This window comes from Bubalus bubalis, chromosome 5 (genome assembly GCF_019923935.1).
Source record: "Bubalus bubalis isolate 160015118507 breed Murrah chromosome 5, NDDB_SH_1, whole genome shotgun sequence".
Taxonomy (NCBI): Eukaryota; Metazoa; Chordata; class Mammalia; order Artiodactyla; family Bovidae; genus Bubalus; species Bubalus bubalis.
The window spans coordinates 48,737,416-48,749,915 of NC_059161.1; the positions used below are offsets into that span (position 1 = coordinate 48,737,416).

Consider the following 12,500-nt stretch of genomic DNA (forward strand, 5'->3'; position numbering starts at 1 on the left):
GGCAGTCAGAAAAATAAACAAACCTATACTTACCAGAAGAAACCTGTAACACCAATGAAACACTAAACTGATGTCAAGTTTTAGTTCTACAGTTTGACTCCTGATTCCTCACCTTAAGTGAGGGTCCTTTAGAAGATTAAGTGTTCTGTGCAAACCCAATAAAATTACAATTAGGGGATCTAATGTTATCACATAACTACAGTTAAGTTAGCAGTGTTGTGTAGTATTGACTGGCTTGCATGATGGCTTCTAAAAGCATCTGTTCCCAGAGTTTCATGTATTATATAAATGTAAATATAATTATCAGTTGAGGACAGCCATTAGCATTTTCTAAAGATGGTAAACTGAGTGTTAACTTCTCCCAGCCAGTACCTTTTCCCCTCATTAAATGTTTAAAGTCATCTGGGGGGGAGGGGAAGGGAAGAGTTCAACTTCATAATTTTACGTCAATTGTCAATATACATTTAAGTTTTTAAAACCTAAATGTTCCAAGTGCAGAGTAAAGAATAAGCTGTCCAGAAAGCACACACTTAAATTTTCTCCTCTTGGGAGTTTCATAAAGGGATTTTGAACCTTGATGGCGAGAATCCCAAAACAAGAGTAAAATGAATTCTTTTTATTGCAAACAAACGTCTAAATTAATTTCTCCACCCACTTTCTTTAGAAAGAAAAAGAAATCAGCAGGCTAAGGAGATACCCATTCAAGAACTGACATGATTAAAAATTAAGATATAAATGGGTGACTCACAATTTCATTAGCTTACAAAGATGGTGGAGTTAACTACTACAAGCACACTAGTTATACAGTATTTTGTGGGAGAAGGGCATACAGACATAGCTAACTTCATATAGATCCCATTAGACAACTGGATTTACAACAAGGTTTTTTAATAAGAAATGGGCAAAGCCAGCTTTCTTTTCAGAATCAAAATGCAGAACAAATGGAAAAATTATGGTACTTAAACCTTCACAAGTTTGAGCCTCCACAAATAATGCAACCAAGTTTTACATTTTTTAACAGCCCTTCTACATACACTCCATCTTCTCTATCTTAGTTCCAAATTTTATCTTCATTCCCAAATATGCCAATTCCATTGTTACTTAAAAAGAGCGAGCCTTCCCAGTTACTGTCAAAAACTACTATTTAGCTTACCCCTCCACTACTCAGCAAACTACAGAGAGGATGGAGTGTAATATGAGCAGTACAGAGTCTTATGCAATTCATGAGGACCACTAAGTCCTTACATGAATCTGGTTGCTAACATTTCTATTATATTGTGACAATGACTCCCGACTGTTATCTCTGTGAGAAATGGGGGGGAGTAAATTCTTAATAAAAGACACCAGGTACAAAGCAACATTTTACTTTTGTTGTGATAAAAAAAAAAGTCACATTTTACAGATAAAATGTAGAACCCTGAAATACTGACACATTCTCTTATCGTGCACAATGCTGAGGTTCTCTTACGATTCACTTTAAAACTGCAATTAAAAATGTACAAAAAAGAAAAGAAAAAAAAAAATCAACCCACAAAGCTTCTAAAAAAGGAACCCGCAGGCACTTCCTCTTGTGGAATGTTTAAAAAGTTAGCCTACTAAAGAAAACAGTCGACTTCTTGTGAAGGTTTTGGAGAAATATGTATCAGTTCGTTTTATTTGGGTATTCAATAATATCCTTGGTGATAATGCTGACTCCATGGCTTCTGACCCCAGAATTGCTGTAAGAGAAAATTTTTTTTTTAAAGAAAAAACATCAATAAGCCACTCAAATTGCTTTTAGGAAATGACAATCTAATTCAGAGTAATTGCTGGAAACAAATTTATACCTGTCATTCCTCTGATTTATCAAGCCAGATTTAGTTAGTATTAACATCCCATTATCAATACACATTACAAAAGGAAACACATTACGACTTCGGTTAGTTTATACAATTAAAGCTATCAGTTAAAAAAAAAAACCATATGAATTAAATATTACTTTATTAAAAAATATTAAGTTACAGCAAACTCCAACCTATCTCGCCTTCAAAAGATAGTATACAGCTACAACTGCAATACAACTCACAGCTTGCCCTGTAATACTTATTTATAAACACTTTGATCCCTGGACAAGATCTTTTTTCAAGATTGATTCTTATGAACTCAAAATACAATTAAATGTACATAAAAGCACATAAGGAATTACTTACACCCTGCTGCCACTGGTTGTAGCCCTGAGATTGATTTTTGTAGCCACGATTGTTTCCTCGTCCTCTGAAGTTCTACAAAAAAGAAAAAAAATCTTTAAAGAACTCAGAACACAAGTTGTTAGGTTTATCTAAGGGGCAAGGGAAAAAGAGGGGACATGGCTGCAGTAATGGATGGATGGGCAGTCAGCCATGAACCTCTGAGCACTCTGCTGGGTTTCCTTTCAGGTGATTAACTTATTCACTATGAGACATCACACCTGACTTGCTCCTAATAACAGTTAATGCACCTAAAAGTTAACATTAATAAATTTTATGCATTTTATCCTAATTATGCATATACACTGTATTCTTAACTCTTAACTGAGGCTGCCCATCATATTTAACCTTTTACACTAAATTAAATAGAAAATCAGCATCTGCAAAGATTGTAAATGGTTACCTGGTTGTAGTTCCCTCTGTTAGGCATTCCCCCTCTGTTGTAGTTCCCTCTGTTTGAGTAGCCACCGCGGCTGGGAAAGACAGGGCCGCGAGGGTACGGATAGCCAATGCCACCACTGCCGCCGCCACCGCCTCCTCTCTGCGGCATACTGCCCCTCCTGTTATATCCACCTCGATTCCCAGGAGCTAGAAAACAAGAAACGTTTCATTTAATAGTGTGTTGCTACCTTCTTTACATGAGACTTAGGGTTCTTTTGGACCATTCCTTCATTTTAGGAGAAAAATGTTTAACCATTCAACATAACCTAGATGCTTACCAAGACAGCTAAGATAATGCACATCAAAAGCTTCCTATGTTAAATTCAGCTAAGTAATATACAGACCCAAACTAGAAGGGTACCATTTGTTTCAACCTTGGACCAAATACTACTCAAAATTAACTTGCCTCCTCCTCTGAAATTTCCACCACGCATATTGAATCCACCACGTCCTCTATGGCCACCGCCTCTGTTAAACTGGTTCTTGCCACTCTTATTTTTATTGCTCTTCTTTGAGCCTGTGTTCTGTTTCTTTTCCGGTGGAAGAGCCTTTTTGCTTTCTTCCTTATATTGCTCCAAAAGTTTCTGGGCTTCTTCCTTCTGAAGTTCAACATAGGTTATTTCATCAAAGCACTCAGCTACTTCTGGCAGAGTAAAGTTTCCTGCAAAACATAAAATCATATTAACCTACAAACCCATTACATACACATTCACAACCCTGAAGCCTGTAACTCTCAATCAGCTGTTAATTTTTGCAAAACACACAACACCTAGTCATATTTTACTTACATTTTCTTACAAGCACAAGTTAGATATATATGTTCATTTACAGTTAGTTTAACTCTTGAAACAGTTATTACTGACATTAAGTTAACAGATACAAATCACAGGATATTTAACATAACAGAACTTCATGCCTTTCATTTTGAGAACTGCATGTTCTGGTAGGTCTTTTCCCTCTACTTCTGCTTTCTTCTGTGTTCTTTGCTTATAGTCTTCATCTTTTGGGCAAACTACAACAGCTTTTCGTTGGAAGCCTGCAAAGAGGCACATTTTTCTTCTCTGGGCGGCAGCAGACACATTTGTCTTTCAGAAAAAGAAAAAAAAAAAAAAGTTTAAAACCCCAAACATTAATTCTACAATTATCAGTTTTTTCAACTTCAAAGTTACAGCTTACCTGATCCAAAATGAAATTTCGCTTCTTACGGGCAGCAATCTCAATAAACTTTCCAAGACACTGTGGAGCTCTCTGCAACAGTGTGTTCAGTTTTCCAGTATCTGCCATTTGCTTCTTAAAACCTGCCACCTTTTTTTTAAATTGAAAAGAAATTTAAACATTGCCTTTCCTCAATGCTACAAGAAAGGACATTTTATCCTGTAACACCACCCAATGCCAATCAGCTCATCTTTATCTACTGGATAATTGAGTTAAAAAAACTTCTACAGAAAATGGAGTCTAGTCACTGGAAGGAAAGCAGTTTACCTTACAGGTAAAGCACCTACTTACATCAACATTTAACTGCCCAAACTCCTCTCTCTAAAATACTAAACAAAATGGATAAAAACAAAAATATTACCTAGAATACCTTCTAGTCTTTTAAAAATGCTGAAATCAAGCCCATTTTACTTACCATCATTTTATCCATTATGGTGTTTGTTCCAAGAATGTTGTATTTACCAGGATTTTCTGCTGCATGTTTAGTAACCCAGGTAGTTTTTCCAGCTCCTGGCAAGCCAATCATCATAACCACCTACAATGGAAAGAATTCTTTAAATATTTTTTTTTTAAATACACAAAAGCCCAGATTACACATTTGAACTTCCACAGACTTTTGATGGGAACAAGTACAGCAGTAAATTAAACAGAACTTTAGCCAAACTTCAAAAAAAATTTCTTTCCAGTGACTTACTTCACAATCTTTCTTCTCTTCAGGCCCCTTTGGTCCTCTAACTCTATCCTCCAAGGGGACATTCTGGATAAAAGTATAGTCTTCAGGTATTGGAAAATATGGCTTTTCCTTCTGACCAAAATTAAATTCAACTGCACAGTTGTGGCACAGAACATGTGGGAAGAGTGGTCGTCCAGCAAGAACTTCCTTACTGATTTTGAAGGCAACGCCAAGATCTTGTCCATTCTTTGCGTAAGAGAGTTCTACTTCATCACTTTCAAAATTCTGTTAATCGGAGAGAAAAATTAATGGGTTTTAATCTGCTTCTTATAACACTTCTTAAAAAAAAAAAACCTAGGAGTAAAGCTTATCTTGTGGATATTTAGGTTGTATGTTTAAATAGCTTGGTGTGAACAATTAAAGCACCTATGTCCACAAACAGAAATACTACCCAAAAAGACTAGATTTTTGGATCAACTTCATATTAAGTTTTCAGTCAAAATAAATCAGTAATTTAAAGTTGATATTGATATAACTTTAAAATAATCTTATCTAATAACTTGCCATTTACATAGAAATTTAGCTATGACTTACAGCAAAACACGTAATCACATCATTTTCATCAAACTTCTCTCCATAATCTTCAGTCTCACAGTTGCATGTTTTTATTCCTTTTAGAGAATACCCATAAGAAAATTCTTCTTCACCTAAGAAAATAACTTTCATTAAATCAAGTCTCCAAAACAATAAACTGACCCATTATTTTTTCAAGATGTAGGGTTCAAGAGTATACTATACTGACTTTATACTAGGTAAAAAAAAGCTAAGTGGTTATTTAACTAGTTGACAAATTGCATGACATAACATTCTATTTGAACCATCAGCCATAAACCAAGTAACTATAAAGAAAAAAAAGCTAAAATTTAGCCTGTGCTCATGTTACTATTATTCATCTCTAAAATTTTAAACAGGCAAAAAGTTTAGAATGCCTGCTAACTGCTGAAATCAAACCCTGAACACTCACGAGTACCAAGATACTCAAATGGAAACTTTACCAAGCAACATTCCACTTGTGGTTAGTGACCACCCAATCCGAACTTCATGTATATCAATATCTTTCGTATATAAATGCCTCACTGGGATCTTCTCTGTAACCTGAAAGTCAAAGATAAACTGTGAGCCAAGGAAAATAAACCCCTCAATCAACCCTGGTTTATTTCATTTGGGCAATGGGCTAATTCTTCTTCAGCTACTAAGTACAGACACACACCAACTTTACACTCCCCCCAACATTTACAAGAACTTCAAAAATTAAGGGCTTATAACTTGAAGCTGAAAATGTACTTGGTTGATTCACATTTAAAAGAAAACGTTGAAATTATATATTCTCAATAGTCAAAACCAACTGAACTTTATTCTTTAACATGTATTTCTCAGAACAAAAACTGGAGCCTAACCAAATTTTTTCAAACCTTTGGTGGGCCTTTCAAGTGCCTCATAGAAAATGAACACCCTAAATAAAAAGTATGCTGGCTCTATCTACATGGCAACTTCTAATATAACAAACATCTTCAACTACTATAAAACAAAGGGTTAGTCCCTCTTGTAACCCACAAAAACTTGAAAAAAAATACAAGTTCCACTGATATCTAATAACATCAGGCAAAAACCTCACAAAGCTTAAGAAAAAAAGAACATCGCAAAACTACTTTTACCTTCATCTCAAAACAGACTTTGCCTTTTGACACACCATAAGATGCCCTTCCTCCAGCCCAAAGAAAAGCAAAACTCTCCATGGTAAGGGAAGAAGCACTGAGGCGATCTCTTGATATTTTAAAATGTAGATCACAATTATCTGCAATTATATCAAATGCCGTATTACTTCTTTTGATACCCACTATAAACATCTGCCATGTAGACCAAGCTGTTATTAAATTTTCACATATTTCTGAATGCCGCATACTACGTTTTTGCAGATGCTGTTCTAATTTTCAGTTTAAACCCCACTCCCACCAAGTCATTCTTGCCAAATTATGAACTGAAGTGTACACTACCTATGCAGCTACCAAATATCAAGGTTTAGTATATGTGTATTTTAAGTATATAAAATAATCAAGACAATGTGACATTTATACATACCTGCTCTGCTCTTTACCTTGATTTAGAGGCAAGCAGTAGAGGATAGCAGGAAATCAAAGTGAAGCATGCCAGACCAGGTAGAATTTACCAGTGCCACAATAAAACTGAAGGGAGGCCATGACCAAGTATTTTAAAGTAAAGAGTATGAGCTGTTGATCCTCACTTTACAGGGGTTCTAGATCTTAAACTCTTTGCTAAAACTTGTTAAGTAGGCAATCTCAGTCTATACAATATAAACCTGGTCATCAGTGCTGTTATTACTACAGCATTTTAGGTCCCCTTTCCCCAGATTTGCCTGTTAGTAAGAATGGAGGATTACACACTTTGGAGTAATCCAAATCCAAAACGACTTGAACCTCGCTACCTTTGGGTCACTGGCTCATTAGCATGCACCTTCTGAGTTCTCAGTGGAGGCAACACTAAATTAAGAAAGCTACTTTCCTAAGTTTTACTGGTGAGATAAAATTAAACCTACAGTCTGGAATTCCTCACATAACCTTTGCTCTTGACATTTCTGATAGAATGTTCAACAAATTATACTTGAACCCAATAATGCACTTAAACTGGTATCCCTTGATGAGCTAAAAAGCCTTTTATAACAGCATTATCTTCCTAAATCACTGCTTCATAGCTCACCAATTTTATGCAACTAAACATAAAACATTCAACTACTCTTCCATATGCAGTTCAAAAAAAAAAAAGATTCCACTACATTGACTATATGTAAATGGTATGTAATAAAAGACTTACATTTACACTACCATACACATCTAAATAAAATATGTATTCCAAAACAGGAGAATCTAAGATTCAACTCCTTAGATCTACAGGACAGGATGACACCTTACCTCTAAGCAATTATTTCTACCCTTTTTTCTGTTTATCATACAATTGTACTTTCTGATCAAAATACTAAACCAATGATTTTGTATGTAAGAAAAATGAGGAAATCTGACTGCCAAGGCCCTTTTAGAGGTTTGCAATACTTCCTCATACTCAATTGTAACCCAACTGGGTAAAGTAGCAGTATTTACAGCGCTGCCATTGATACCATTCGCTGCTGAAGAAAGCTAGTGGCCCAGTGATAGCCCACTGCTGCTGCCCCAGGTCTTTGGAAGAAACCAACTTAGGTTAAAGCAGCAGCTACTGAACTGGAATTGAGAACAAAAGAGCAGTTATTGAGAAAGTAATATTACAATCTTTTAGAATAGGGAAAATAGTGATGTGCTAATGGGGAAGTCATTAATAAATACTTAACTGGCCCAAATAGCTCACTTAACATAATTCCACCAATAAAAAAATGACATTACTTTTATTGTAGACCCTACAGGGACAAATTATAGGTAGTCTTACAAATTTCCATTAGCTAGACAGTCAAATATTGGCATTCATTTCACATTCCTACAAATGAGAATTTTAAAATCATACCAAAAAATAATCAAATTTCTGGAACCTCTAAAACTATCAATATAACTGCTGGACTAAATTAAGTGACCAGAATCTGAATAAAAGCCACCATCTAATTTTAAAAGAACCGTTCACACGCATTAAGTTTTCTAACATTTTGTAACCAAAAACCATATTTGATAACTGAGGGAGGAACGGGGAAGAAACAGCTTCACTTACAAGTATCAAGACAAACCACTGTGTCGTCGAAGTGTTCATCTTCTTCTTCAACAGGTGGCTGAGGAGATTTGGCTCTGAAAAGACAGAATTGTCTCCTGATACAACTTTCCCCACCAAAGAATAGTGAACAGGCGCCAAAACCAGGTTAGCATCCTCTACCTGCTATACTTGTTCTCTTCAATGTACTCAAAATAGCCACGGCCATGATCTTCTCGAGGTCTTTTAACACCTCTCTTTTTATCTCCGCCTTTCTGTTCTGTTTTGCCGTCTCCTACAACACATGACACCGCCGTATAAGACACCACGGCCCGCCGCCACAACAAGCAGAAAATCCCTTTCTTGTTGGAGGTTCCCTAAAGCTCGACTTGTACATTGTGATTTCAATCAACGACTCAATTGCGAATTCAAACAACAATCTGCTTGGAATCGGTTTGGACTCAGTGACGCAGTCTAAGGACATGGCTAATTTTGCCAGTCCACTCGAATATTCCAGAAAGCTCATGAAAATTTAGCGCGGCCCAGGCCCGGAGCCCACGTGTACCCCAGAGTGTTCAGGAAAGGGGGAGGGGCCGAAGCGCCCCGCCCGCACTCCCCTCCCCCCACCCGGGCCCGCGCTCCCCGCGGCCGCATTGTACTGCTCGCCGCGGGCTCCGCCCGGCCCCGCCCCCCCCGCCGGAAGTGACGTCACGCCGAGCCCGGCGCGCCTTGCACAATACCGCGGCCCGGAGCCGCCACGGCGCGCCGCCGGGGCCCCGGGCCTCCCCTCCCCCCGAGACATGTGCCCGCACCGCGCGCACGCAGGGCGACGGCGCCTCCGCGGCTCCTCCCCCTCCAGCGGCAGCTGCAGCCTCCCCCCTCCCCACCCCGGCTCTCCAGCCACATAATGGAGGCGCCGCCACCGCCGTCACACACCGAGCCGAGGCCTCACGCCTAACCCGGGATTCCCCACGCCCCGCCCGCCCCCCTCCAGCAGTCCCCAGCCCCCTGGGGTGCTCTCTCCCGCGGCGGGTTTCCTCCCTCCCCCCCGCGGGGCTCCGGCAGGCCTGGGCACGGTCCCCACCCCGCGCGGGCCTCCCGCCGCGCGCAACCAACCACGCAGCACTCACCCGCCGCCGGAGCCCCGGGGCGACCGCCGCCTCCGCCGCCTTCCGCCTTCTTCTTACCTCCCGCCTGCTGCTGGCCCTGTCTCGCCCCGGGCGGCGCCACCGTCACCGCGAACAGCGACGTGGGGCCGCTGCTCTTCCCCGCGGCCTCCTTGGCGGCCCCGCGCTGCTGCTGGGGTTGTTGCTGCGGCGCCGCCGGCGGTTGAGGCTGCTGCTCCCCGTGCCCGTTCTCATCGCCCGCGCCTTCTTCCTCTTCGCCGAGCTCATCCTCCCCTTCCTGGAAGCCCTGGTCGTCGCCGTTCTCGTCCTCCGAGGCGGCCTCTTCCTCCTCCATCGGGCCCGAGTCGGCCGCCCCCGCGGCGCCGTTCTCCTCCCCGAGCTCCATCTGGTCGCCATCCAAGGCGGCGATCCCTTCCTCCTCCTCCTCCTCTTCCTCCTCGTCGTCGTCGCCGCCAGCCGCGGCCTCCTGCTCGAGGCCTGCTCCCGAGCGCCCGGCGGAATCCCCGCCCAGGTCTAGGCTGCCGTTCCCGGGCTCCATGGCGGGGCGGCCCCCGGCCTCCTCGTCGTCCAGCGCGGCCTGGAGACGCTCCATGAGCTCGGCCTTGAGGCCCTTGTCGGACAGGCGCCGCTTCTTGAGCTCCTCCTTCAGCTCCGACACCTTCAGCTTTTTCACATTAACAGGCGAGGAACTCATGGTGAGGCCCCGATTCACCGCTAGGCGCTGGCTCAAACTCGGCTCCGCTCACTCGGCCACTGGCGGCGGCTGCGGCTGCTCCTCGGCCCGGGCGGCGGCTGCGGCTGCGGCTGGAGGTGGGCTCGTGCTGCAGAGCGGATCCGCCTGGTGTCGAACGGCGCCAATTCCTTTCACCGAGTTCGCGAGGGAGACGCGGAGACTCGCCTGGCGCGAGCGAGCACGCAACGTCCTCTCGCAGGGGCGGCACCGCGCACGTAATATAGCCGCCCCGCCTCTGCGCCGGCGGAGCGCCCGCGCTCGCCCCACCCCTCCCCGCCCGAGCGGCGGGCCGGGAGCGCGGCGCCGCGCACTGCGCTTCCAATTGGGGCCGAGCTAATGGAGGAGGTGGAAACCGCCTTCAGTTAAACCGACCCGCTGCAGCCTCTATTGGCCTTTCCAGCACTTTGGTGGCAATATTCGTTTATCCTCTTTGCCTTCCGGCCAGGAGGCTGCTTCTACCCAAATGCTTTCATCTTCAACTTGGTATTTTCAGCTGGAATCCGCCACCTCTTCTTCCATTTTAGATTTATCTTATCTGTTTCTCCAGCTATTTGCTTAGAACCCTTAAAATTTTGATTTGATTTGTACAAGCTGACAGTCATTATACTCAGGGATTTTCTTCTGCTTAATAATTGGTTTAATTTTTCTAAATCCTAACTTGGGAGTTGAATTTTAGACTCAGGAAGGGCCTTTCTATTGTCTCTCCCATGACCTCTGATGCAGGGTTTGGGAGATCATGCTTATTTTTGAAGAGTGGCCTCCACTCCATATTGCAAAGCGGACTTCACAGGCCTTGTCATGGTACTAATAGCCAAAGAAGTTAGCCTCAGAATTGCATTTCTGTGTTTTCTTTATATCTATCAAGAAGACAGACCTCCTGTAAGATTTATTCTGTCCAATTTAGGACTTGGTCATGCAGTTAATGAAGTCCCCTTAACTAACAATGAGGATAAGACCCCAGCTAGGTCACACACTTTGATTCTGTTCCTACAGATATACTTTTGACAAAATTATGCCAAAGCTCTAATAAAAGCTTATGAAAAAATAAAAGGCTGTGATTTTGTGAAAAGAAAAATATATTACTCTCAAAGAGAAATGTTATTTTGGTGTGTCTTAGAAGCTTAATTTTTCCTTTTACTAAATAAGAGGTGTGTTAATATTCTAACAGTTTTCCAGAATTTAGATCTGTGATAGAGATGAATGTCTTAAACCCCAGAGAATCTGCACAGTGGCTAGCCAGTGGTCTAGTCTAGTCTAAGGTCAACTATATTGCGTGGTGCTTTAGCTGGCCCAAGGCTGCCCCAATTTTAATTCAAAATTTAGAAAAATACACATTTAACTTTCTCCCATAGTATGGTTTAACTGATCAGTGAATTTTATTTTTTAAGTTCTCTTCAATGGCTTTTAATTAAGAATCTTGTATTTTACAGTGCAGTCGTATATGAAGATGAAATATTAACATTTGTGAAATGATTTGAGTTGAAATTAATGGATTATGTACAGTACTAGTAATTCTCAGTGCAAGCTGATGGAGGCAGAAGGGATAGCACCCAAAATAGGAACTTCCAAACAGTGCCAAAAACTCATTTTAGCCTTTGGTTATAATATCCTTAGAGCTTACAAACAAGTGGCAAACTGAAATTTGAACTTTTCAGGTTCTTTGCCCTTGTTCAAAATGGGAAAAGAATAACAGGGGGCCTTCCATGTTCACAAAATAAGTAATTAGTCCCCTAATGAATCAGAGTTAAATATAGTAATTATGGTGATCATTTAAGTTTATATGTCCTTAGATATGACTTACATATTTAAATGTTAGTGACATGAAAGCAATTTCTGTTTAACAAGAAAAAACTAAATTGTGAAAATAAAGTTTATATACCTAAATATCAATTTATAACAATTATTCTTGGTATGTTAAATCAATTGTAAAACATGAAATATAACTTTAGATACTCCTTGGAAGAAAAGTTATGACCAACTTAGCTTATTAAAAAGCAGAGACATTACTTTGCCAACAAAGGTCCGTCCAGTCGTTTTTCCAGTAGTCATGTATGGATGTGAGAGTTGGATTATAAAGAAAGCTGAGCGCGGAAGAATTGATGCTTTTGAACCGTGATGTTGGAGTAGACTCTTGAGAGTCCCTTGGACTGCAAGGAGATCCAACCAGTCCATCCTAAAGGAGATCAGTCCTGAATGTTCATTGGAAGGACTAATGTTGAAGCTGAAACTCCAATACTTTGGCCACCTGATGTGAAGAGCTGACTCATTTGAAAAGACCCTGATGCTGGGAAAGATTGAGGGCTGGAGGAGAAGGGGACAATAGAGGATGAGATGGTTGGATGGCA

At 41.2% G+C, this 12,500-nt stretch overlaps 1 protein-coding gene across 2 annotated transcripts; it reads right to left on the minus strand.

Annotated features, from left to right (window-relative positions):
• Positions 1 to 601: 601 nt before the first annotated feature.
• On the minus strand, positions 602 to 10,354 carry HNRNPU (heterogeneous nuclear ribonucleoprotein U). Of its 2 annotated transcripts, none has more exons than XM_006063529.3 (14): positions 9,483 to 10,354; positions 8,479 to 8,590; positions 8,320 to 8,393; positions 6,270 to 6,409; positions 5,610 to 5,709; positions 5,149 to 5,261; positions 4,576 to 4,839; positions 4,297 to 4,416; positions 3,843 to 3,971; positions 3,583 to 3,751; positions 3,073 to 3,327; positions 2,629 to 2,813; positions 2,190 to 2,261; positions 602 to 1,718 (listed from the first exon to the last, which is right to left on the minus strand). In XM_006063529.3, exons 1-14 carry the CDS (start codon positions 10,114 to 10,116, stop codon positions 1,665 to 1,667), a joined length of 2,421 nt encoding a protein of 806 aa, XP_006063591.1. In that variant the 5' UTR covers positions 10,117 to 10,354; the 3' UTR covers positions 602 to 1,664. The 2 variants fall into 2 exon arrangements, with proteins under 2 accessions (XP_006063591.1, XP_006063589.1); XM_006063527.3 differs by having other exon boundaries at positions 9,426 to 10,354.
• Between the last annotated feature and the right edge of the window lie 2,146 nt (positions 10,355 to 12,500).